Source organism: Lampetra fluviatilis, chromosome 9 (genome assembly GCF_964198595.1).
Source record: "Lampetra fluviatilis chromosome 9, kcLamFluv1.1, whole genome shotgun sequence".
NCBI lineage: Eukaryota > Metazoa > Chordata > Hyperoartia > Petromyzontiformes > Petromyzontidae > Lampetra > Lampetra fluviatilis.
Genome location: NC_136283.1, coordinates 1,125,437 through 1,152,446, shown reverse-complemented (window position 1 = coordinate 1,152,446; position 27,010 = coordinate 1,125,437). Strand labels below are relative to the sequence as shown.

General features: G+C 59.6%; 1 protein-coding gene across 3 annotated transcripts; it reads left to right on the top strand.

Annotated features, from left to right (window-relative positions):
* Positions 1-508: 508 nt before the first annotated feature.
* LOC144934093 (uncharacterized) lies at positions 509-22,815 on the top strand. 3 transcript variants are annotated; one of them, XM_078859478.1, is made up of 3 exons: positions 509-1,251; positions 14,255-15,718; positions 22,504-22,815. In XM_078859478.1, the coding sequence occupies exons 2-3, from the start codon at positions 14,480-14,482 to the stop codon at positions 22,522-22,524; spliced, it is 1,260 nt and encodes a 419-aa protein (XP_078715604.1). In that variant the 5' UTR covers positions 509-1,251; positions 14,255-14,479; the 3' UTR covers positions 22,525-22,815. The 3 variants fall into 3 exon arrangements, with proteins under 3 accessions (XP_078715604.1, XP_078715606.1, XP_078715605.1); XM_078859480.1 differs by having other exon boundaries at positions 511-1,251; positions 14,255-15,649; XM_078859479.1 differs by lacking the exon at positions 509-1,251 and adding an exon at positions 8,817-8,938.
* Positions 22,816-27,010: the final 4,195 nt, after the last annotated feature.

The window sequence follows — 27,010 nt, the reverse complement described above, 5'->3', positions numbered from 1 at the left end:
AGACGTCTCTCCCCACTCCCCCTCCCCTCTGTACAATCCGTCTCGTCGTCGAGGGGCGCGTGGCCGCGTCCCTCGCCTGTGCGTCCAACCTCCCTGGTCCCCGGCCTCCGGGCCTCGCGAGAGGCGGGTGGTAGGCCGTCCTCTCCTGCGGGGTGCCTCGCCGCCCTTCCGCGCACCGAAAATAAAACATTCTCTCTCGCTCTCTCTCTCTCGCTCTCTCTCTCTCGCTCTCTCTCTCTCGCTCTCTCTCTCTCGCTCTCTCTCTCGCTGGCGCGGCAGCGGCGGCGCGGCGCGTCCTTTCAGGGCTTTGCTGACGGTTGAGCGCCTTCGAAACCACAGCGCCCCTGCCGCGACGCACCCCCTGCCCACACCACCCCCCAACCCCGTTCCCCCCATCCCCCCGCGAGCCTCTCCTCCCCCCACGCCGCCACCTCCCATCCTCCCACCCTCGCTCCTTCCCCCCCACCCACCCCGCTACCCCCAACCCCCACCACCCGCTTGGGACGCCGCCGCTCGCGAGAGGGAAGGAGCGCGCGCGGGCGAGAGTCGCTCACAACGCGCACGCGGGCCAGACGGACAGTCAGAGCGGAGAGAGCGAGCGGAGAGAGAGCAGCGAGCGAGAGAGAAGAGAGTGGAGAGATCGCACGAAGCGGCAAGCAGTAGTGGCAGCAGTGATCTCAGCGCAGTAGCTGCGGCCGTAGCAGCAGCAGCAGCGAGAACCAGTAGCGGGCATTAGTTGAGTGTGGACGCGAACACAGCGGCGTGGGTTCGGCCGGCCACTTGGAGGCGGCTTCCCCTTTCAGCGCCGCGGCGACCTCAAGACCGCGCACGGCCCCGCCACCCCCGCCCCCCCACGCCCGGGCCCCTCCCCCCGCGCATCACGCCGAGAAAAGCACGTCCCCTCCTCCTCCCTGCTCACCCTCCTCACCTCGGCTTCAGCGGCGACACACGCACTCACCCTGCCCGCCCCGCGGGCCAGACACAGCGAGCGAGCGGACGGAGCGCATCTACCCCCGACTGCACTCGGCAGAATTGTTTTGTCTCTCCTCTCTCAGTTATAACAACAACAACAAACCCAACAACAGCAACAACTCGAAGTCACACCCCCCCCCACGCCGCCGCGCTTCGCGTTTCTGAAATCTTCCGACGACGCCACCAACCAACGACGTCGGCCACGAACGAGAGACGTCACGAGAGTCGGGAAGAGACACACGAGGAGCCCCGACAGGAGCCATCCCCACGCCTCCCACGGTGAGTTCCTCTCGGCGTGTTTTGTTTCTCGAGGTCGGGGGGAGCCTGGTCGCTACCTGTCTCGCTCCTTCTCGGCGCCGCTCTGCCAGGGAAAAAAATGTTCCGTCTCGCTCAGTCAGTCGCTGAGTCAATCGCTGAGTCAGTCGCTCAGTCGCGACGCGGGGACGCGCGGGGGGGGGTAAGGCGAGTCTCGGCGAGACGCGGATTAGGGGATTCAGATCAAAGTTACGTCGAGAGCTGCGTGGAGCACGTGGGCGGCGGCGGGAGCGGAACCCCCCTTGAGTTTCGCGGCGAAGCCAAGCGGGGAGGGTCGGAAACACCACACACACACGGAGACATACACACACACGCGGAGACATACATACACACACGCGGAGACATACACACACACACGCGGATACATACATACACACACGCGGAGACATACACACACACGCGGAGACATACATACACACACGCGGAGACATACACACACACACGCGGATACATACATACACACACGCGGAGACATACACACACACGCGGAGACATACATACACACACGCGGAGACATACATACACACACGCGGAGACATACACACACACACACGCGGAGACATACATATACACACACGCGGAGACATACATACACACACACAGGCACGGGTGGTACATACGGAAGTCGAGCCACGCTCGCACACACATACTCATAACACACGCGCGCCGCTGGGATGCAACACGTAAACAAATGCACACGCAGCAGTATCGCACGCAGCGCATCGAAGCACACAGCGCACGCACGACGCGGGCATCGAGACGCGTTGTAGAGGCGGACTGTTACGCACGGATCGATACAGAAGCACACGCGCGTATACACTCGCACACAGACGCACAAACACAACTATGCACACACTCACACATACAGACATACAGACATACACTGAGAACACATTGACGCACTGAAACTCAGACACGCGCATGTGTGTATTGACACAACCACACACACACACTCGGGTCCACGCGCATATACAAATACAGCGATCTCACCGTATCGACAGAGACCATTGTAGGAGCGCGGGCGGTTTGCGAGCACATATTAAGGCTCACATACCCACACAACCACACACACACACGCCTCCATAAAACACACACGGGTCTTTCTATGCAGTGTTCAACTTGACGCACTCGTACAGTCGTTGACACACATCCGCACTGACACTCCCAGACGCACAGCTACACACACACACTCAGACACACACACTCGAGCACACAGATCCCTCTTTCCGCCCTCGCCGCGCGTTCTGGATGAGCGCGTGGTCGGGGTCGCGCGCACCTGCGGGGGACGGAGGCGTGGAGGACGAGAGGGGGGGGTCTGGCGTTCGCTAAAACCAGAGACGGAGTGGAGTTAGCGGCGGGGAGGCGACACGGGGGGGGGGGGGGCGCGGGGAGGGAGGCAGGAAGCGAGCGGGCGAGTGGTGGCGTCGCTAGAAAGGGGTCCTTGTGTGGAGGCCTCGCGGTACCCTTCACAGAACTTCTCCGCAAGTGACACACACACACATCTGCCTGTAAACATTGACACACAATACAAAGATCCCCCCCTTGTTTATCTGTAACAGACTGTTGGGGCAAGTACAATGAGCACCTCTGAATGATGCCGGTGTATAAGGTGGTGGATGGTCAGCACCATGCTCGGCCGCCTTTGTCTCCCCAGTGCTGATTATGTATTACACACCCGCACCGGGTACTCATGTAAGCATGAATCGATGTCCGGGATGCCCAGGACCGGTTCACATAATCGCCGTCGCTGTAATGTGGCCGTGGGTGGAAATCGAACTCGGGTCGCCGGGTTCGTATCGCAGTGCGCTAACCACTTCGCCATCGCTCCCCGCCACTCACACAACACAGACGAACGTAAACAAACGCGCGTGCGTGTACACATGTTATCAAGCTGCCTGATATCATGTTTCAGTGTGCACAACCACGTACACACACGGACACACACACACACACATTCCGCCACACGCACACACGAAATTACGCGTCGATGTCACAGATTCCAAACTCCTCGCGGGTGCTGATAATGGGTTTGCGATTAAGTCTGATAACATCCGTTTGATGTGACGCGTGGGAGGTGTGTGTCTGCGTGTGTGCGTGTCTGCTGCATGTGTGTGCGTGTGTGTGTGCGTGTGTGTGTTCGTGTCTGCTGCGTATGTGTGCGTGTCTGCTGCGTGTGCGTGTGTGCTGCGTGTGTGCTGCATGTGTGTGCGTGTGTGTGCATGTGTGCTGCGTGTGTGCCGAGCTTGGCGGTGCCCGCTGGGAGTGCGTTGTGCCTCTGGAGATGAAAGCGAGGTCAGACAGAGACAAGCAGGGAGACTCGCCGAATCGAGCGCCCGTCGAGTTTATGGCGGGCAGGGGCGGGGGGTGGGGGCAGAGTGCGGCGGGGTGAGAGACAGGCGGGCGGGGGCGCGCGAGAGGGTACACAGTGCGTGCGAGGGGCGGCCAGGGGTGGTGCGTGCGCGTGTGTCAAGGGGTAGTAGTCGGGAGGGAACGTGTGGGTGACAATGGTGCCTGCTGTTTGACGCGGTGCGCGTGAGAGAGTGCGTGCGTGGTCGTGAGTGCGTGCGTGGAGCGCGTGTCGAGAGAGTTCGCGCGTGAGTGTGAGTGGCACGGAGCGCGCGCGTGTGTGCGTGCATGCGAGAGGGTGAGCGCGTGACAGTGGAGTGCGTGTCGAGATTGCGTGCGTTGCAGGGGTGCGTGTGTGACAGGGATGTGTGACAGGGGTGCGTGCGTGTGTGACAGGGGTACGTGACAGGGGTGCGTGTGTGACAGGGGTGCGTGCGTGTGTGACGTGCGTGCGTGACAGAGGTGCGTGCGTGTGTGACAGGGGTGCGTGACAGGGGTGCGTGCGTGTGTGACAGGCGTGCGTGCGTGCGGGGAGTGCGTGGCTAAGAGGGAGCGGGGCGGTTAGGCCGCAGCCGTCGCGCCCTCGTGTTCATTAAAGCAGATTAGTCGCGCCGCGCGGCGAAACGAAAAACCCGCGTTGGCCTCAGGGGGGGGGGGGTTGGCGGTGGGAGGGGGGAGGGCGCGGGCGGTCGTGCCGGGGAGGGAGGGAAGTGGAGGGGTGGGAGCGAGCGAGCGAGCTGCGTGTGGCAGCAGCAGAAGCAGCCTCGCGCTGCTGCTGCTGCTGCCGCCGCCGCCGTGAGACGGAGCGAATTAAAGCCGCGCCGCGCCTGGGGTCACCGCGGCAGAGCGGGGCGAGGACGGCGAGCTGCGTGGGAGGGATGCGGGGGGGGGCTAAGGGGGAGGGGAGGGGCCAGCGCCTCCGCTTCCCCCCCTCCCTCCAACGCTCCTCGCTCGGCGGCTCCGCTCTTTATTCTTTGCGCTCGGCTGGGGGGCTCGAGTCTGCGGGAGCGCCCGATGTAAGGGCGGCCAGCTACCCACATCCCCGCCTCTCTCCCTTCTCCTCTCCGTTCCTCGCCTCCCCCCGCGCCGAGCTCGCCTTTTGGTCCAAAAAATCCGCCGATGGGGACGCCCCCCCCCCCCTCAAGCCCCCACCCCCCCCCCTCGTGTTCGCTGACGACGCGTGCGGACACTGAATTCTTATTCACAGCTCAACAAAACTCACTCGGATGTTGGGGGGGGGGGCTAAATACTCCAAATAATGCACACGAGGCCACCCCGCACACGGCGCTTCCCTGTGTGTGTGCAGTGTGTGCAGTGTGTGTGTGTTTGTGCAGTGTGTGCAGTGTGTGTAGTGTGTGTGTGTGCAGTGTGTGCAGTGTGTGTGTGTGCAGTGTGTGTTCAGTGTGTGTGTGTGTGCAGTGTGTGTGTGCAGTGTGTGTGTGCAGTGTGTGTGTGTGCAGTGTGTGCGTGCAGTGTGTGTGCAGTTTGTGTGTGTGTGTGTGCAGTGTGTGTGTGCAGTGTGTGTGTACGCGGTTGTGTACGTGTCTCTGTGTGATGTACCTATGTGTGCGTGTGTGCGTCTGTTTATACGCCTGAATGTGCTTGCGCGTGTATTTATGTTATGAGTCGGACGTATGTCAACACGTATGTAAATCTCAATGCTCGTATGTGTTTGTTTTGTCAGTAATCGTGGATGTGTGTGTATGCCATTATGTCCGCCTGTATGTCAGTGTGTATGCATTTTAACGTGTGGGGAGCGGTGGCGCAGTGGTTAGCGCACTGCGCTACGAACCCAGTCACCCGAGTTCGATTCCCGCTCTCGGCCAACACCAGTGACGATTATCTGAACCGGTAATGGGCCTCTCCTAGGTCGACTCAGCCTCAAATGCATACCTGGTGAGATGTGTAAACATCGCCCCTCGGCAAGACAAAGGCGGTCGGGCGTGGTGTTGACCACCCACGCCCTCGTGTGCCACAGTGCCGGCTTTCATAGGCGCTGCTCGCGAACAGCACTTGCCCCCAGAGTCTGTTACGGCTGCGCGGGGGATCTGAGTTTTTTTTAGTATGTCAACGCGTGTGTGAACGCGTGTGTCAATGCGTGTGTCAATGTGTGTGTCAATGCGTGTGTATCCCCCCCACCACTACCTCATCGCCAACACGCGCTGCTTCCACCCGCCCCCTGCCTCCTCCCCCCGTCCCCGCCGCGGTGGCCTCTGTGCCCCGCGGGAGGGGTGGGCTGTGTGGTGGGTGGAAGGGAGGGAGGGGTTTCGGGGTCAATTGGAAAACGCGACACCCCCCCCCACCCCTTCCCCCGCTTGCCTCCCTCCCTCCCCACCCCCCACCCCGAAGCAACAGCAGCAGCAACGCGAGACGCCAAGCGGCGCGTTTCATTATCCGTGGGGTCCGCGCCCGCAGGGAGTCTTTGTGCGCGCTCCGGGGGGCGGGGTGGCGAGTTGGGGGTAGGTCGGGGAGGTGGTGGCGGCGGGGGGGTACAGTGCGGGTTTATCCTCGTGCCGTGGTAACGGAGGGAGGTGGTTGTGGAGGCAGGGAGGAGAGTCGTGGTTGATGGTTGGTGGTGGGTGGTGGTGGGGGGGGCTTAAGCGGTCGCCACTTTAATCAGGGCTGACGCCGCTCGGCGTGAACGCAACGAGATAAGAAGACGCTCGCCCGCTCTTCCACCCGCTCTCTCGCTCCGTCTCCTGTTTACTCTCCCGCGCTCTCTCTCTCGCTCTCACGCTGGCTCGCTCTCCTGTTTACTCTCCTAACTCGCAATCTCTCCCGCCTGTCCCTTCCACGCGGGACTCCCCTCGTCAGCGGTTGACAACGCAAGCCCCCCTCACCCCCCCTCCCACTAGCGGACGAGGTCCTTCCGACCCCCCATGGTCTGGCTCTAAATTAGGAAATAAACAAACAAGCCGGTAGGGTGTGCGAGCGCGTGTGTGCGTGTGTTTGTGTGTTTGTGCGTGTGTGTGTGTGCGCGCGTGCAGTGTTCGAACGATTAAAGCACCGCGCTACGAAACCGCCGATCCGAGTTCGATTCCCGCTCACGGCCAACACCAGTGACGATTATCTGAACCGGTCCTTAGGCCTCCTCTAGGTCGGCTCAGGTTCAAATGAGTACCTGATGTGATGTGTCAAGCATCACCGCTATGGAGACAAAGGCGGGCGGGCTTGGTGCCGGCCACCGACCCCTATAGTATGCTGCTACCGGCCTTTATAGATGCAACTCGCTAACAGCACTTGTCCCAACAGTCTGTTTATACAGGGGATCTTTGCTGCCCGTGTACAGGTGTCTTGTTTGTCTCGAGTGTGCGCGCGCGTGGGGACGCGTGCATGTGTTTGTACACACTCCTGGGATTCACTTTATTTTAAAATATCTCCTGATTTCAGAGCAAAAATTAAGCACCGCCCTGAAATTCTCAAATTATTTTGGTGATGCTGCTGCTGCTGCGTTGGCAGTGGTGCACAAGCGCAGTGAACAACAAACAAAAACAACCCAACACATTTCGTCAACAACAACAACTGTGTGGCCTTAAAAGACAAATACAAAATAGGTGACGTTTCGGACATATATGCTTTCTCTCAACATCGAACAAACATCCTCCCAAGTTAGATGAAAATGAAAATATATCACGCGAAACCAAGGTTCCATCCATCCAGCAGAGTTTTATTTTTTTAACAGAATTCCCAGCATGGTGAGCATGTCAAGGTGACATCGTGACCACCCGCACTGGCTCGAGAGTTTGGCGCTGGGGGTGTTGGGGTAACGTGTCCGTGTGCCTCTTTTATCGTTTCGCTTTCGCTGACGAATCCGCGTTGACGCTAAACGGTAAAAAAAATAGAGGCCGCGTTTGACGGCGGTGGACAAAACTAAAACAACAACAACAAAAACTGCCATCGCAGTGCCTCGACTCGCAGAGAACTCGACGGTAAGCCGTGCCTCGACACAAGGGCGACGCCAACCACGGCGATGATGATGATGAGAGTCATGGACAATGGATTCTCTCAAGAAGGACCACTGCCCGAAACGTCGGCCAACGCCGCTATACATGATTTTGTTAGAAGGCAGTACTATCGAGGATTATGATGATGGCGAAGATCCTGTGTAAATATCATTGCCACTTGAATTTTATATGGAAATTAATTCAAACAATCAAGTCATTCCTTTCAGTGCAACCATGCACATCATGTCTTCTGTAGGAGCCACCCCCCCCCCGTGTCGAGCCACCCACAGCCTCCTCTGCTCAGCCGCCCCCCCCCGCCCTTAACCCCCACCCCGTGAGAGGAGACCGGGGATGGGGGGCGGCGGGGGGGCTCGTTAAGAGGAGCCTCCTTAAGGAAGCGAGCCCCAGGCGCCGCGCGTATTTATAGCCGCCCCGCGGAAACGACATTAACCCGCGCAGCGAGCGGCGGGGGCGTCCGTCGTGGAGGGAAACTCGATGCGTACTGAGGCCGAGTTTCCGTACCCCCCCCACCTCGCCCGCTTTCCTTCCCAATCTCTTCAACCCCCCCCACCCACCGCCACCGCCAGCGGCAGCTACCTCCTCGCCTAAAAAACGAAAACAAACCCCGTGTCCGCGTGTCCGCGCGCGGTGCCGCGCTGCGCTGCGTCGGGAGTTCGAGACCCGGGGGCGCCGACGCCGCCACTCCCGCCCACGCGAGACCGCGCGCGCCGGGGCACGGCCGCTCGGTCTGGGGAGGTCCCCCCGCCCCCTCCCTCTCTCCGTGCCCCTCCATTCCTTCCACACTCCCTCCCCCCTCCACCAACCCCACCGGTCGTACCCCACCATTCCTCCCTCCCCCCACTCGCCCGCCCGCCGCGTCCCGTAGCCCCACGCGGCCAGGAGCGCGGGTCAGGAATTCGCGTTCCGCCGACCCTGCCACCCACCCCCTCTCCCCCTCAAGCCCCCCCCACGCGCCCATTCCCTCCCTCCCCCTGCCGTGCGCGGCTCCGTCTCGGCAGAGCGGGTGCGCGCACTCGCCGCCCTGTCACGCGCGCGGATAATTATCGCCGTTCATTATGGAGCGCGGCGCTGGAGCGAGGGGGGCTTGCAAACCGCGTCCTTTGTGCGCCGCGCGTGCCCGTGCCCCCCCCCCGCGCCATCGGCTTCCCTCGCCTCCTCTCCCGCTCAACCTCCCCCATAGCACAGGCCCCCCCCCATTCCTCCTCCCCACCGCCCCTCTCTCGCCCTCTACACGACTACTACCCCGCCGGATCGCGTCCCTTTCATTTCCTCTGCCTCTTGTTTTCGCGCTGCGAGGCTCCTGAACGAGGGAGTCCGGCGGTAGCCGTGCGAGACGAGAGGTGAGTTAGGGGAGAGGTTCGTGTGTGTGTGCGTGCTCGCGCCTGGGAGAGAGGTTCGTGTGCGCCGGTGTTGGTGCGAGTGTTTTTAGACTTTACAAGCACGTGGTGTTTGCGTGTGCGTATTTTTGTAGCTCCGCGTGTACGTGTTGTGCGTCTGTCACGTGTGTGTGTCAGTGTGTCCGAGCGTGTGTGGTGTGTGTGTGTTTTGTTTCTGTCGTGTTGTATGTGACTTTGTCTTTCTGACAGTCGTGTGAGTCTCCGTGCATGGAACGTTCGCTTCCACGCGCCGCGCAGGTGAGCGCCTGGCCCCGGCTCGATGGAGTTGGGGGGTGGGGGGTGCACGGCAAGGTTGATCACGTGGAGGATTAAGGTGGTGCCTCCAAACCCCTAGCGGGCGATCCCTAAAAAAAACCCCGCGTACTCTGCGCGAACCCCTCGGCGCGTACCCGATGACATTCGTGTGACTAACGTTGACTGACGCGAGGCCGATACGCCCGGGGTGTGTAAGCCCTTATTTATTTATTTAGCCCGTCGTGGGGAGGGGATCGCGAGAGAGGGAGAGATGGCTGTTATTTATTTATTTGTGTACCTGGCAGGAGACGAAAATAGCGCGCGGGGGGTCTCCGCCCGTCGCGTCGCGCGCGCGCGTCCGGAGACGCGCGGCGTTAATTGTCTCCCCGAAGAGAGCGCGGGGCGTGGGGATGGAGGTGGGGGGTGGGGCATGGGGGGGGGTGAATACACACACGTGCACACACACGTGCACACACACGCACTCATGCTAAGGCAAAGATCCACCACCCGCCTACCCCGTATAGCCTTTGGGGCAAAGTGCTGTTTGCGAGCCCCCTATGAGGGCCAACTCGACACACGAGGGGGTGGATGGCCAGCACCCACGACGGACCGCCTTTGTCTCCTGGGCGCTGGTGTTAATATACCGCACCAGGCACTAACGTTAATGCCGAGTCGACCTAGGTGAGGCCCAGGACCGGCTCAGATATATTGATCGTGAGCGGGAATCGAACTCGGGTTCACCGGGTTCGCGGCGCAGTGCGCTGCCCACTGCTGTACATCGCACACAGGCACCCACATGTACACACACATGTACACACACATGTACACACACATGTACACACACATCCGCACGCTCGTATACTCACAGACTCGGTTATGTGCGGACACGCACACGCGCGCTTACTCGTCACCACACACACAGCCCTCCCCCGGCGAGCTCTGATGAGACTGCGCCGCGTCATCTTCGACCCCACGCCTGGCCTCTGGTACCGCTTTATCGGCCGCCAGGGCGCGCGTGAGCTCGTGAGGTATGCGGCGCGCGTGCGTTTCAGCGTGTGGGTCTCCCAGGAGTCCGCCGTGTCGCGCGCGTGCGCGTGCGTCGCTGTTCAGGCGGTAGTGGTGGTGGTGGGGGGGGCGACGCGGGAGCCGCGCGGATCGAATGGGAATGCGAATTGGAACGCAGCGGGAAGCGGAGCAATCAGATTGGGGATGGGTGAGCTGGAGGGGGGGGGGGCACCGGGGGTGGGGAGGGGTGCCGGGTCGGGTCGGGAACCGGCGCCAATTAGAGGCTGATTGAATGAGCGCCGAGCGCGTGACGCCCGGAGGAAGGCGAGGGGGAGGGGAGCGCGGGGAGGGGGGGGGCCCTGGAGGTTGGAGGAAGGGGAGGGAGGGGAGCGCGGGGAGGGGGGGCCTGGACGTTGGAGGAAGGGGATGGGGGGATGGGGGGCGGGGGGTCGGGAACCCGATAGCGCACGCGGGGTCGCGGCAACAGACGCGCAATTTTAAACCGCGCGCACACGCACACATCGACACACAAAGACGCACGCGCACACAGCCGAACATGATACATACGGACAGAGTCACATCACACATACGCACGCTCCAGGCAGGCTCACTAACTCACACACGTGCAAAAAGACGTACACACAGGCGCTCTGGCACACAACAACAATAACAGCTGGTGCTCGCCACTAAATGATTGCGACGTGACCGCCACTCTTGTGCCAGGCTAGGTGCACTTTGAACCTATGTTATTTATTTGTGTTCCTTTGGTAGAAATCATTTACGGACGGAGGGGTTTCGACACGAGAGCTACTCTAACATACAAATCAGACAAAGGTCCCCCGTTTAGTCTTAACGGACTGTTGGGGCAAGTGCTGTTAGCGAGCACCTATGAAGGCTGGAACGGCACACGAGGGGGTGGGTGGCCAATACCACGCCCGGCCGCCTTTGTCTCCCCCAGTGGTGTTTACACATCGCACCAGGTATTCGTTTGAGGCTGAGTCGACGTCGGGGAGGCCCATACACACTCTCACACTCGCCGCTGCCAAGCCCCACGCCAGCAGGCGCATTGTCAACGTCTGCGGGAAACGAACAAAGCGCTCCGTGGGATGTAAAACAAAATGAAACTAAAAGTGGACGTCGACTTGCCGGAGTGCCATTAGAGTGAATTCCCGAGTCGAAATTCACACGAGGCTTCATCGTTCCGCGTATTTGGGTGGTGGTGGTGGGGGGACTTGTTTACGATCGCAATCAGCGGGGAGAATTGACGAATTCTCACTCAGATCGCAATCAGCTGCCCGTCGATCTCTCTCTCCACAGCCTTTGTGTTTTGGCGATGGACGCACACAGCGGGGAGGGAGGAGACGGGGGGGGGGTGTTTTCGCGAAAATAAATTCAATGAAAGAAAAGAGAGGAGTGTGGGGGGAGTGGTGGCCTCGTAATGATCGCTAAAGTAATTATTATGACCCCGATCTCCATTATAAAAGTATAATGATCGGATTGGTTGGCGTTGCAATGTTTTAAAAGAAAATGTTTTAATATCAGCCCCGTCGTTCGTCGCTCCCTCCGGACGTGACATCCTGCCTGCCAGCCATACAGCCAGCAAAACTTTCGTCGAATATACTTATATATATAGCATGTGTATATATATTTATTTGTAACCACGCGAAAGCTAGCTCAACGAGCAGATGAGTTTGTCTCGCAATGGCAACCTAGCTTGACTCGAGTGTGAACGAAAGAACAACACATTATGTAACAAAAAAACTCATCTTTAGATTGTGTCTAAATAACGGATGTCAGTAAAGCGACTAAAATCATCGCCACTGGCGTTGGTGACGGTGAACGGGAGCCGACTTCGGGTCAGCGGGTTTGTAGGGCAGCGCGCTGACCTCTACACCACCGCTCTCCATGTACACACATCCGTGTGCGAGCGAGGTGTGTGTATGCATGAGGTGGCATATCTGCAGGTCATCTCAGTCAGTCAACGCATCGCACTTGGGGTCTGTGCCGTGACCACCTCCTGTCTGCAGCGAGCCTTCGACACTTCACACGATGTCCTCAAGGTGCACCTAGCCTGGCACAAGCGCCGCGTTGACGGGATCGTGCGTGAGCGCGTGCACGTTGTACGTGGCCATTCTGCCGCGTGTAAGCATGTTGAACTTCTTTCGCACCGTACGTAGCCAACCGTGCCAATCGGAGGCGCGTACGAGTTGGTATGCTATACGCCGTCGGTACGCATCTGTCTGCGCGTACGTTTGTACGCGCGCGCGCACCGTGGGAGGATTGCTTTTGGAGAGGAGGTAGAGACAGAACGGGCTGCGTGGGGGCTGTGGGGCGGGGGTGGAATGGATGTGGGAGGGAGAGAGGAGGAGGAGGAGGGGGGGGATACGGGGGAGCGAAGCTGCGCATGAAATTTATGGCTGCGCGGCCGCGAGCCCCATTATCGCGCGCGGCGTTATCACTCGCGCGCACCCCCCGCGGCCCCGCCCCCCGCGGCCCACGCCCCCCCCACCATCACGCTCGCGCGCGCGCTTAACCCGTGCCGCGCGCGACCGGCGAGGCCAGGCGCGAGCGCGCATGCGCACAGCGCCTCTCCACAGACGGGAGAGACGCTCTCACGCAGACAGACACACACAGACAGACACACACAGACACAGAGACACCACCGCGGGGAGAGAGACATGCAAGGACAAGCGCGGAGAGAGCCAGACATACGGAGACACGCAAGGGACACGCACACACACGAAGAGAAACATTTACAGCCACGCAGAAACATATACACGCGTATACACATCGACGCAGACATTTATACTCACAAAGACACGCACATAGACGCACAGCAAAGGGTAGCAGAAAGATAATAAGAAAAGACAGACACAAATAAACCAGACTTACACAAATAGAAAATCTCACATACACAACGAGACACACACACACCACAGGACACACACACAATAGCATACACACCACAGGACACACACACACAATAGCATGCACACCACAGGACACACACAATAGCATACACACCACAGGACGCACCCCTCAGCGCGCACGGCATTCAATCGGCCCGGGGTAAATTGCGTAATTTCCCCGTGGCGGGGGGAGTCGGCGGGGTCAGACCTCTCGGCCCAGCTGGGGCGAGGCGCTCTGAGCGAGGCTTTATGAAAGGCGCGGTGGTGGTTATAATAAAAACACGCACCCGCACGCACACACAGACACTGCTCAAATACAAACAGACGCGCGCACACACGCAAATACCCCCCCCCCCCCAGGGCCTTCACAGACTGTTGGGGCAAGTGCTGCTGGCACTTATGAAGGCCCACACGGGGGCGGGTTGTCAGCATCACGCCCGACTGCCTTTGGCTCCCCAGTGGCGATGTTTACACACCGCATCGGGTACTAATTTGAGGCTGAATCGACCTAGGGGAGCCCCAGGACTGGTTCAGAATTTCGTAGCGCAACGGGAAAACGACTGCGTCACCGGACACGCGCGCAAACAAGAGGCGTTCAAACACCGCGCAGAAAACAAAGACACAGATTCCTCCCCACCCCCCGGATAGGTTTTTACCAAACTGCTGTGGTAAGTGCTGTCAGCGAGCACATATTAAGGCCCGAACCACGGCGAACACACACACACTCAAACACGCACACACACACACACTCAAACACGCACACACACTCAAACACGCACGCGCGCACAAACACGCACACACACTCAAACACGCACACACACTCAAACACGCACGCGCGCACAAACACCACTGTCCTTGCAAACACCACCAGCGGCCACACGCGACCCGCGTGTACACGCGACACGTCAAGGACGCAGCAGTAGCGGACGCACGACTCGTGCACACCGCTGCCGCCACGTGTCCGCGACGCGCGCGCTCACGGCGGAGTGAAGGTCACCTCGCGCACACGAGGCCGCGCAGCCGCTGTATAACGTGACCCTGACGCGATCCCACCACCACCCCCAGCTCCCTACTCACGGCCCTGTTTGTCTCTCTCGCTCGCTCACTTTAGGTTGAGGATACAAGTTCGCGTCAAGACTCCGTGCCATGGGGACTCGCGTCGACTCTGCTCGCTGCACGCCCGCCGCCACATCGCCCGTGGCTTAACGCGAATAAAGAAAGAAGAGAAACTCCAACGACCCATCGACCCCGACCACCGTCGCAAGGTCGCCGGCCTATCTTCACCGTCACCATAAGCGCCATCAGCGTCATCGTCCACGCCGCGGCACTGCCTGCCATGGCGCAGTCCACCAAGGTGTACGACCTCTCGAAGCGCAAGAGCCAGTCGTCTCTGGACAAGCCCACGCTGCGGGAACACGACGCGCTGGGCTACGCCGAGATGGCCTTCGACGCGCTCGGCTTCGGCAAGCAGCAGTACGCGTGCGCCGTGGAGGCGTTCGCGAGGGACGGCTTCCTGATGAAGGCCCGCGGCGCGCACGCGGCCGCGCTCGCCGGCGGCGGCGGCATGGCCGCGCTGCACGCGAGCGGCGCCTACCTGGGGCCCCACGCGCTCTTCCCGGGAGTGGGCGGCGGAGCGGCGGGCGGCTGCATGGGCGACCACATGGTCATGGTGTCCAAGCCCATCCCCATGCTGCCGGTGCCCATCGGACAGTCCTTCGTGCATATGGTCCCCTACCTGTCGCGCGATGCGTTGCTCCCGGCCGCCGCGGCCGCCGCGGCGGCCGCGGCGGCCGCCGCCGGCCACGGGTCCCTGCAGTCGGACAACGCCAGCAAAGCGGCGGCGGCGGCGCACGCCCTGCTCAGCTGCGGGCTGCCCATGACCCCCGGCGACATGCTGGGCCCCAAGGGCATGCTGCTGCGCCTCGAGCTGCCCTCCATGGTGCACGCGGCCGCCGCGGCTGCGGCCGCCGCCGCCTCGTCCATGTCCTCGCCGGGAGTGGGCTCCTCGCCGTCCGTCTCGCTGCCCCCGCACGCGCACGCGCACGCGCCGCGGCCCAAGCAGGGCTCGTCCGGGCAGCAGCAGCAGGCGGCGGCGGTGGGGGGCATCCAGCAGCACCCTCCGCCCGCGGGGCTGCCCCAGGGCAGCGCCTTCCAGCTGGCGGGCAACGAGACTCTCACGGCCATCGCCGAGGCCGGGCCCGGGGCCGCGGGGGTCGTGGGCGGCGCCGGGCTGGGCGGGCTGGGCCTCGTGGCCGGACCCGGCGAGGGGGCCTCGTGTGCCGTGAAGCGCGCGGCGGGGCCCGGGCCGCACTCGTCGGCGGGCGGCTCCGCCTCCTCCGTGTCGGCCGCCAAGAAGAAGCGGAAGCGCTGCGGGATCTGCCCGCCGTGCCTGCGGCGCCTCAACTGCGGCGAGTGCCGGAGCTGTAAGAACCGGCGCACGGGCCACCAGATCTGTAAACTGCGCAAGTGCGAGGAGCTCAAGAAGAAGCCGACGGCGTTCGCGGAGGTGCGTGGTGGTGGTCCCCGCTGGTCCCCGCTCCCTGCTCCCATCTCCGTGCTCCTCTATCTATCTCAGGTCCGCTGTCCGTGTCCCCCCCCTCTCCCTGGTCCCCACCTCCTCACTCGCACCTCGTTGTCACCCAGATGCCTCTCTCCGAGCCTCCTCTCGATGTTCAACTCTCACTGATTCACCCCCCCCCCCCCCCATTCATTTCTCTTCCATCTCCCCTCTCCTTGTATATTTTCTCTGTCACTGCCTCTCCGTGCCCCTCTTCCTCTCTATTGCCCCATGTCTCTCCTTCTCTTCTCCACCTCTCCGTGACCATCCCTTTACTTTCCTTCTTAGTCGTATGTCCCCGTGTTTTCCCTCTCCCCCTCTCTCTCATTGTCCATCTCCCTACCTCGTTTCTCCCTCACCCCACTCTCCAAAATTCTTATTCCGCGTTCGTCGCATTGCACGAGAGAATGGAGTGCGCTTGAGATGTAGAAGTAGAGAAGCTGCTGCTGCTGCGTGCGAGTGATTCTGCATGCGCAGCGCTCCTGTCAGGGGCGTCTGTTCAGAGCAAGGCTCTGTCCGAGATTCACACTTGAGGGTCGCGTGTTGGTTGGGGTGAGGCTTACATAGCTCTGGTTGGCATTAGGGTCACCGCTAAGATTGTTTGCGTCACGCCTGGGAGATCATTGTTGATACACACGCGCGCGTTTGTATAGCGTGTCGTATCGTCACTCTTTCTCAACACACTACCACATGCGTTATCACAGCCCCCGCCCCCCTCCCCACACAAACCGCTGGAGCCTTTGACAGACTGTTGGGGCAAGTGCTGATTAGCGAGTACCTATGAAAGCCAGCACGGCACACGAGAGGGTGGGTGGCCAGCACCACGCCCGACCGCCTTTGTCTCCCGATGACTGATATTTACGCAGCGAACCATTTACTAATTTAAATCTTACGGGAGTCCCACAACTGGTTCTGATAATCGTCACCGATGTTGGCCGTGATCGGGAATCAAACTCGCACAACACACACACACACCTCCCCCTCGCCCTTCAATGCCCCCCCCCCTAGCCCCCCCCCCCCAAGCCTCCCCCCTCTGCCGTCCCGCACGCCGCGTTCCGCAGTAACTGGAAGCACGTGGCCGGGTAACGAGCGAGGCGCAGGTGACGGGCGCGGGGCTCCAACCGCCCCGGGTGTAACCCCCCCCCCACGCGCCACGACTCCACACGCAGCCCCCCCCCCCCACCACCCCCCACCACAGCCGCCCCCAACAGCCCAGCCGGGGGGTCCCGTCCATGCGAGGCGCACACGAGGACACGAACGCACGCGCACACCGCACGTATACACACACTGCACGTACACACACCGCACGTATAAACACCGCACGTATACACGCACCGCACGTATACACACCGCATGTATACACACACCGCACGCACGCGCGTACCGCACGCACGCGCACACCGCACGTACACACACCGCACGTACGCGCACACCTCACGTACACACACACCGCAGGCACAATGCACGCGGTTTGCCTCATGACGAGGCGACTCCGCTGCGGGGAAGCAGCAGGCGGAGCGGGGCTAATGGAGCGGGTGATGGGATGTGCGTGGGTGTTTGTGGTTTGTGGTGGTGGTGGTGGAGGGAGGGAGGGGGGGAGGACAGAGCGGCCGCCGTGTTTTGTCGACTCGTGCCGCCGCGTGACGGAGCGGACACGGGAACGCGAGGCGAGATCGCGGCGAAGCGGGAAAATAAAATACCCGCGCGCACGTACACACACACAGAGTACACACACACCTACACACAGAGTACACACACACCTACACACAAAGTACATACACACTATACACACCCTACACACAGAGTACACACACACACTATACACACCCTACACACAGACTACACACACACACCTATACACACCCTATACACACACACAGAGTACACACACACACTATACACACCCTACACACAGACTACACACACACACCTATACACACCCTATACACACACAGAGTACACACAGAGTGGGTAGTCAGCGCCGCGCCCGACCGCCTTTGTCTCACACAACGCACCGGGAACTCATTTGGGGCATCGTCGACCATTGCCACTGGGGTTGGCCCCGAGCGGGAACTCGGGTCGCTGGGTTCGTAGCGCAGCGCGCTCACCGCTACACGACCGCCCCCCGCACACACTCACACACACACACGCACTCACACACTCACACACACACACACATTCACACACTCACTCACACACTCACACACACACTCGCACACTCACACGCACACACACACTCACTCACACACTCACACACACTCACACACTCACACGCACTCACACACACACTCACACACTCACGCACACACACACACTCACACACACACTCACACACTCACACACACACTCGCACACACTCACACACACGCACTCACACGCACTCACACACTCGCACTCACGCACACACACACACTCACACACACGCACACACTCACACACACGCACTCACACTCACACACACTCACACACACGCATGCTCCCGTGTCCCCCCGCGGTGCCTGGCCCACTCCATGAGTTCCGAGTCAGAGGTTCGGACTCCCGCTGTACCGATTGCTAACTCAATAACTTAGTAAGTCGCTCACTGTGTTGGTAATGACTCACAATGAACTAACTCGCCAACTACCAACGAGCTGATATAAAGATGATTACGAGCTAGCTTTTAACCAGCTCCTACTATACTAGTTCACAATCAAGTTGCTCCTGATGATAAACTCGTTAACTATCTCACCACTAACGATCTCCTAACTCTGCCCTGCCGAGGAGCGACTCCGGGGTCGTGACACGGGATGTCTCCCCTCTCTCCCCGCGGGCTTGAGTCGCCACGTCGCCCCGGGGGTGGGGTGGGGGGGGATCGAGGGGTTCGTCTTGTGGAGGGGAGCGGGCGAACTGGCGACGGTTCCAAGGGACGGGGAGGGGAGATCATTCGTCTCTGTCACGGGGGGCTGAGGATGTCCCGTGGGCTTCCCGCAACGAACGCACCTCCAAACCTCGTAGCTCGCAGCGGCGTGACGAAGCGGTGAACTCGGTTCTATTCCGAAGCTCGCGATATATTAACCGCAATGTTAACAAGGATCTATGATTGAATCAAGGTAATTAAAACGCGTTTAAATGTTAATAGTTCGTATGGAACGCAGAGCCGACGCCAAACAGGATCCGCTCGTCGCTGTCGTTGGGAGAGAGAGGACGACTCAGAGAGAGAGAGGACGAATTAATTCGTTGATCGCGAGTAGAGGGTGGGGCAGAATCGCTAGACCCCCACTCTATTTGCCACCCACGGCCAGACTGGAGATGCCTGTCTGGCAGGCGCGACTTGTAAGCCGCTTTAATGAAACAAAAAAAATACGGAGACTTTCATGCGCGGTCAAAGTGACGCCACTACCCACATACCGTTTTGTTTAACACGACGTCCCCTGCATTGACGTCACTGGAGCGCTCCAGAAAGTCACTTGAAAGTCGTCCATGTCCCACTAACGAACCTTAAAGCATGCGCATAGAGGGGGGCGGGGGGGGGGAGCTCGGCGTTCCACACGCGCGCGGCACCCAGAGACACGGAGACGTGGTGGGGTTGTGGCGAAGAGCTGCTACGTTCATGTTCTGGGTGGCGTCTCGCTCCGTACGCCGGGACCGCGGTACGGGCGCTCCGCTCTCTTTGATCCCCCCCACACCCGCCCCTCCCTCTCCTCCTCCCACCTATGCACTCAACCCCCCACCTCACTCCCCTCCACCCCCCCACAACAAACCCCACGTACCCCGCATGCTCCCGCCGGCCCGACACGCACACTCGCCACCGCACGCAACGGCACTCATGCGCAAAGGCAGGGGCTGTTGTAAATTCCAGGTGAGGCGTCTTTTATTTGATCTGACGCCTGGAACCCGCGACCTCCCCGTGACGCCGTGCGGACGGCGTGGAGCCGTGGCCTGTGGGGGGTAGGGGGAGGGGTAAACGTTGGGGTGAAGCGGGGGGGGGCGAGAAGGGTGGAAAGCGTCGCGGTTTTTTTTAAGATCCGCTCAGTTTCCTCTCCCCCCCCCCACAACGCCCGCTCGCTCCCCTGGCGTCATTCGTTCTTTCCTGTTTTTATTCCGTAGTGCGCTTTTCGCAATCCTTGTGAAAATATTAATTTTCCCCTCTTTTTTTTGAGAGGGAGTGGAGTGGGGGGGTCGAGAGAGAGAGAAAAGAGAGAGAAAAAAGAGAGAGAAAAAAGAGAGAGAGGAGAGGGAGGGAGATGATCACAATTCACCCCGTTGGCCGCAGCCGCCGCGCGAAGGCGCGCGCATGCGTGACGCGTGGCCCTGCAAGACCGGCTCGGCCGGTGGGGGGTGTGGGGGGGCGGTGGGGGCCGGGTGGGTGAGAGCGGTGGGGGGGGAGATGGCAGCAGTTGAGTGATGCGGGGCGGCTGCCGGGCGCGGTGAGTCAAGGCGAGGCGGGGGGGGCCAGGCTTGGGGGGGGTGGCGCGGAGCTTGAGCCGCGACGTCGGGTGGCGCGGAGCCCGGGCTTCCGTCACGCGTGGTGAGGCCGCGCGGCGTGGGGGGTGAGGGAGGGAGGGTGTGTGTGTGCGAGAGGGAGGGTGGGTGTGTGTGTGCGGGAGGGAGAGAGACTGCTGTGGGGGGTTGTGTGCGTGGTGGTGGTGGTAGGGGGTGGTGGTGGTGAGTGCGAGCCAGGGGTGGGTGGTGGTGGCGGCGGCGCGCCGGCGCGCGGCTTAAGTTTGGTTATGCTTCAGGAGCCGCTAAAAGCCGCGCTCGGCGCGCCTGGTGGGGTCGTTACCTCTAATCCCCTCTCCTCCTCGCTGGGCGTTACGCAAGCGCCGCCCGCCGCGATCGCGGAAAGGCGCCTGCGCCGCTCCTTTGTTGGCGCCGCTTTGTTGCCGCGCGCGCGTGCGCGTGTGCGCGTGCCCGCGTGTGTGTGTTTGTGTGTGCGGGGGGCGGTGGCGGAGTGGTTAGCGCCCAGTTGAGCTGCCAACCTGGCCAGCGGTTCGCGCGCACTGCCAGCACCAGTGGCGAATATCAGAACCGATCTTGGGCCTCCCCGAGGTCGAGCCAGCCTCAAATGACGTGTAAACATCGCTACCAGGGAGACAAAGGTGGTCCGTCGTGGTGCGGACCACCCACCCTCTCGTGCCCCGTCCCGGCCTTCATAGGTGCTACTCGCTAACAGCACTTACCCCAAGATTGTGCGTGCTGCTTGCTGGACATGTGAGTTTGTATCTTGAGTGGTGGAGTGTCGCCTTGAGTTTTGCGCGAGTGTTGGTGTGTACGCATGTCCGACCACGTGAGTATGAGCGCACGTTGATGGTGCGAGTCTGTGTGTGTTTGCGTGATGGCTGTGAGGGTGTGTTGGTGCGTGTGTGATGGTTGTGAGGGTGTGTTGGTGCGTGTGTGGGTGTGTTGGTGCGTGTGTGATGGGTGTGAGGGTGTGTTGTTGCGTGTGTGATGGGTGTGAGGGTGTGTGTGTGATGGCTGTGAGGGTGTGTGTGTGATGGGTGTGAGGGTGTGTGTGTGTGATGGGTGTGAGGGTGTGTGTATGATGGCTGTGAGGGTGTGTGTGTTATGGGCGTGAGGGTGTGTGTGTGATGGGTGTGAGGGTGTGTGTGTTATGGGCGTGAGGGTGTGTTGTTGCGTGTGTGATGGGTGTGAGGGTGTGTGTGTGATGGCTGTGAGGGTGTGTGTGTGATGGGTGTGAGGGTGTGTGTGTGATGGCTGTGAGGGTGTGTGTGTGATGGGTGTGAGGGTGTGTGTGTGATGGGTGTGAGGGTGTGTGTGTTATGGGCGTGAGGGTGTGTTGTTGCGTACGTGTTGGACTGTGGATGTGCGGGCTCCGTCTTGGCCCGGACACCGCGGTTGGTTTGAAACCCGAGTTGAGATCCCGTGTCATTTTTGCCCGAGGCAGTCTCACTGACACGCACACAATTACAGACGGACACGCACACAGTTACACACGGACACGCACACGCAGTCTCACTGACACGCACACAGTTACACACGGACACGCACACGCAGTCTCACTGACACAAAAGACAAACACTTCGCGGGTCGCCCTAACGGACTGTTGGGGCATGTACCGTTGTGTGAAGGCCGTAACGGCACACGAGGGGGTGGGTGGCCAGCACCATGCCCGGTCGCCTTTGTCTCCCCAGTGCTCATGTTTACACGCCGCAACAGGTCAACCTCGGGGAGGCCCGTGACCGGTTCAAATATTCTCCGCTGCTATCGGTCGCGGGCGGGAATCGAACTCGGGTCGCCGGCTTTCGTAGCGCAGCGCGCTAACCACTACACCACCGCTCCCCACATACCCCGCAGTACATACCACACACACGCCGACTTATCAATACGTAGAGAGTTGTGTTCTGAACTTGAATAATCAGGAAAAGTTTAGCCTCGAGGGTTTGAGAAGGTCGGCTGGCGGAGTGAGCGTGTGTAGTCTAGGGCTTGCAAGGTGTGGGATATGTTTATATAATGTGCAATTTTATCGAGGGGCTACTATTGTGTGTTGTCTTGGTGTGGTCTGTGGCTGCTTTTGTTCTTGTTTAGCTGCCTTGCCCCAAGCTTGCATTGACTGTTGAAAACGCTGCAGGAATGTATGGACGTATGCAATTTGCCCTGATATACTTGATTTACTTTTAGTAGCATTTTCCATACTTATCTTTGTATGCTTTGTTGTAGCTGACCTGTGTGTACATGTGTAGCGTTGTGCATGCACGTGCAACGCACGTGTCTATCGTGTACATGCATCGCATATCGTGCGCACCGGATGATTGACACGACAATAACCGCCCCCCCTTTCTGCCCCCCCCCCTCCCCCACCACAGAGCGTGCTGTTCGAGCACTAGACAGCTGTGCCCCCCCAGCCCTCACCGCCACCCAAGGCCCCCCAACCCCGACACGGCGTCCGCGTCATGGAACGTCAACAGAGAACCACCATCGAGCGTCATCGAGCGAGGGCCGACGCCTCTTGGGGGGAGGCAGGGGAGGGGAGGGAGGGGGGTGGAGACGTCGCCCCTTCTCCTCGGCAAACGACGACGCGAGACGTGAATTCCAGCCTAGTAAGCACCCAGCAAACTCACCTCCCCGCACTCGAGACTGATACTTTTTTGTATAAAAAAAACGAAAAGAAAACAAAATATACCGAGAAGAAGATTTAAATGAAAGACTAAAGACACGAACACTTATCGACGTGGGAGACGTTGTTGGTGGTGATCACGGCGATGAAGACAAACAGATGTTCACATACATCGTCATCATCATCATCACACGGAGCCACGGGAGAGGCGAGCACAGCAAAGAATACCAGTAACTAGAACACCAACAACACTACAACAACTACTACTACAACAACAACACCACCACCACGGCACCAGCAGCGGCATCTCGACCGCGGGAGTTGTTTCAGCCGAACACCGCCTTGCCCCCCCTCCAGCGCTTAAAGCCGACCTACGTGTGCCGCCCTCGCCCCCACGCTGCCCAGTTTCGGGAGAGCAGTGGAAACCCCGCCTGCTCCCTGCTGTGGCCGCGTGCCTTTAAGAGCCCTCTATCTTTGCCTGCTGCGGGAGGTGGGGGCGGCCGTGGTTGGAGGACGGGGGGAGAGGGGGGGAGGGGGGAGAGGGGGGGAGGGCGTCCTCCTGTGTGACTCGACAACAAAGCGCCTTTGAAAAACAAAACGGCAGCCACGGCATCGACCACCACCACCACCAACCAGCACGACTACTGCTGCAACTACTACTGCTGAAAGAGGACGAACTGAGCCCAATTAAGGAGGCTCCGCCCGCGTGGACTCTGCAGCGAGGCGCGCGTGGCGGTGACGGCCACGAGACGCGGTGGCACGCGTGGGGCGATTGGGGAGGATCACTCGTACGCTGTATATATGTGTGTACAGTCCGTGTACATTCACTGTTTTATAGTTGGAAGTCGACGGAGGCCGCCGGAACTGCGGCGATGACGCAGGTTCTCGTGGGGTACCATTAGTGAGACGGGATGGGGGGTGGGATAATGTGGGCATGCATTGTGTGTTTGTGGTCTCAGCACCGCAGCATCAGCAGCGTCGTCGTCGTGGTCACGCCGCAGCAGCAGCAGCACGCCACGCACAGCGTGACGATGAGCACGTGCACACTGCGCCACCACTGTAGTTCCCGTGGCGAACCGCATCGCGCCACGCCGCACACCGCGTTGTGACGACGGCACTGTCACAACGCACGGGATCGCAACACGACGCAGCACACACACCGTGCGGTGATAACCACGCAACACACAGCAGAGGCACGACACGACACACAGCAGAGACACGGCACGACCCACAGCAGAGACACGGCACGACACACAGCAGAGACACGGCACGACACACAGCAGAGACACGACACGACATCGAAACTGCCCAGGCGCGGCGCGTCGCCAGCCCGAAACAGAGCACTTCAGAGGCACCTCGGAACCCGCCTCCCTCCCCCTTCCCTAAGTGGGGGAGCAGGGGCGCCCCCCCCCTCGCCCCGCCTCCCCGCGGCGTCTCCATCTGAATGTGGACGTGTCTCCAGCTGGAGCCACTCGGATGGAGAAGACGAACGCCTCGATGGCACAACGACCCTGATGTTGTTCACGCGGTGGTGCAGGACGAGGGGGGGTTCCCACCCCCCATGCCCCTTCCCCCCATGCCCCCTCCCCATCCCCGCACGCAGACACACGACGAGAACTCGCGGCCGAGCATGGGTGAAGCACTTTGCAGCGCCGTGGACGGCAGAGGAAGGCCCGGGGGAAGGCCGGGGGAAGGATCCAACCGCCAGGGTTGGCCGCACGGTCTCGAAGCGACGAACCTGCAACAGAAACGGCGAACGATTGTTGTTTGTGTTCTTGTGGTTGTTGTTGTTGGGTGTCGGTTCTCCGTTAATTTTTTCAAAAGCGCCAATCCGATTAGGCGAGCCACGTTGGAGAAGGAAGGCGCCGTTTAAATCACAAACAACAACAAACAACAGCGACCAGGACAAACAACAACAACACGCTGAGCAATATGGAAACTTATTAAGGATGACTGAAGACAATAACGACAGCTTCGTAAAGGTCATCAATCTCGAGATGACGATCAATTTATAAATAATGATTGCAAGCGAATCAGACGGGGAGATCGCGCGCGTCGGAGACACGGCGGTCGGTGGCGGCGGAACGGTTCACGACGAGGGCCCCACTCGTTGCCGCTGTCGACGGTCTCCCTCCTCCTCCCCCCTCTGAGGGCTGCGTCACGCGCTGAGGAAACTCACCACCACCACCACCGAGCCACGAGCCAGAAATGAATTCGGATTAACCGGAGCCGATACACAACGAGAAGACGCCGAGAGAGAGAGAGACAGAGACGATGAGAAACAACAACAACAACAACAACAACAAAGACTCGAGGACAAAAATAAAACACCGGAAATTTACTCTGGACACTTTTTTTGTGGAGCCGAGCATCGCGAACTCTGACGAGATGGGGGGGGGGGTAGGGGGGTAAAGGGGGGGGGGACGAGCGGGGGTAGTGCCGCCGCAGGTAACGTCAGGGCGCACCTTGCCTGCGCGCGACTCGTGCATGCTGTGTTTTGGACGTTCCCGCGCCGAGGACGCGGGGCCACTTACCGCCGGGCATGCGAGGTAGTGGCGGGCGCGCGCGTGGCGACACCCAGAGAGCGCGCGCGCGGGGGGGCGGGGGGGTGGGTTTTGGGGGGGGGGGGGCATCACAGTTGTATCGCGAATGAATGTTAGCGTCATGTAAACAGCCCTTGTCGCGTCTGCCGTCGTTAGTGCTGCGTTCATTCTGGTCTCTCTACGTAAGCGGTACGGTATATTTTGTTATAGACGATATACAGAAAATTACAAAAAAAAATGGGAAGCAGAGAAATACTTATTGTAATATTAATAATGTTGAAGATAATTAAAAAAACGTCATATTTTTAATTATTTTTGTTCGTTCTTATTTTGCAAGGATTGCGTTTACAGTGGAATAATAATAAAAAAAACTATTAAATAAAGATAATTTTCCCGTGCTATAAAATCATCTGTGTGCTGAGAGATCTGTCGGGAGGTCAAAGTTTACTATCACTCCCCCCCCCGCACCATGGAGACGTGGACCGTGCCGAGATCTGCACAGAGTGTGGACGCCCTGCACCCTACCACTAATTCCTTCCCAAGAGGGGGAGTTCGGTCTCGGGTCATTCAATGAACGGAGCCTGGAAGTAGCCAATACCGTATATACAGAAACATGTCTTTCCTTAGACTTCCAAAAATTCTGATTGTGCTCTCGGCGTCATAAGCTGAGACCGAAATTAGCTGCGAAATGTTGGCGTTGAGTAACGAAACATCGCTCCGTGTGATAGAACGGCCTCCGGAAGATGACATCACAGAACTACGTCCGAGATCCTTCAACGCACACGAGGCAGTGACTGCCCTTGCACTCGCTCACATGCCTGCAAACAGTGTTCATCACCACGCGAACATCAAACACGATTTAAAAATATATATATCTTTAGTCAGAGGTAAAAAAAACTCATAAATAGATCATGGTTCAAATTGCATATCCTGGGTGTTTCCGCATTGTGTCGGGGATGAGACCTTCAACTCGTCATACCCGAATCCCCGGTTTAGTCACGGGCGGGCTGGAAGCCGGATTTAAAGCCCAGATGAAAGTCTCCGTGTCCCAGACACGGCCGTGACACGAAGCCCCCAGCCAGCACCACGCAGCCACCACCAACCACTTCCCACGCACAGGGCTCCCTACGGTTCTGGGGGTTTGGGACGCGAGGGATCTGGAAGTGGGTGGATGGTTGAGTGGGGGGGGGGGTCAGGGTCGTGAGTGGATGTTGTAGACTTAAAGAGAATCTCGAGAAAGGTTCTGCCATGAGGACGTCGCACTTCCGATGAGCACGGGTGGCTACGTACGGTGCGAAAAAAGTCTAATATACAGACGTACTGTAGGCGACGTAGCAGAAGAGTTGGGATTTCCCGTGATGGTCAAATATTTTTAATACTCCAACTTTTTTTTTAAAATATCTGCAATTAATTCAGCGATCCGAGCTTCATTGTTAGATTGTAGAGCAAAAAAACAACAACCCCAACAACAACAACATCGTAATTACTCCCCAAACCGAGTCGGCCACGACGGTTGCTTGACCATACTTCACCACGAACGGGCGAGCATTGCCGACGAGCGACAGCAACCACGCACACGCGGCCCTCATTCGTCTCCCCAGCGCCGACGGTGACACTTGGCACCGAGTGACTCACCCGAGGCTGAGTGGAGCGACAATGTGCGGCCCCAGCACCGGCTCGGATATCACTCGCCGACGCTCACGTGAGCCGTGA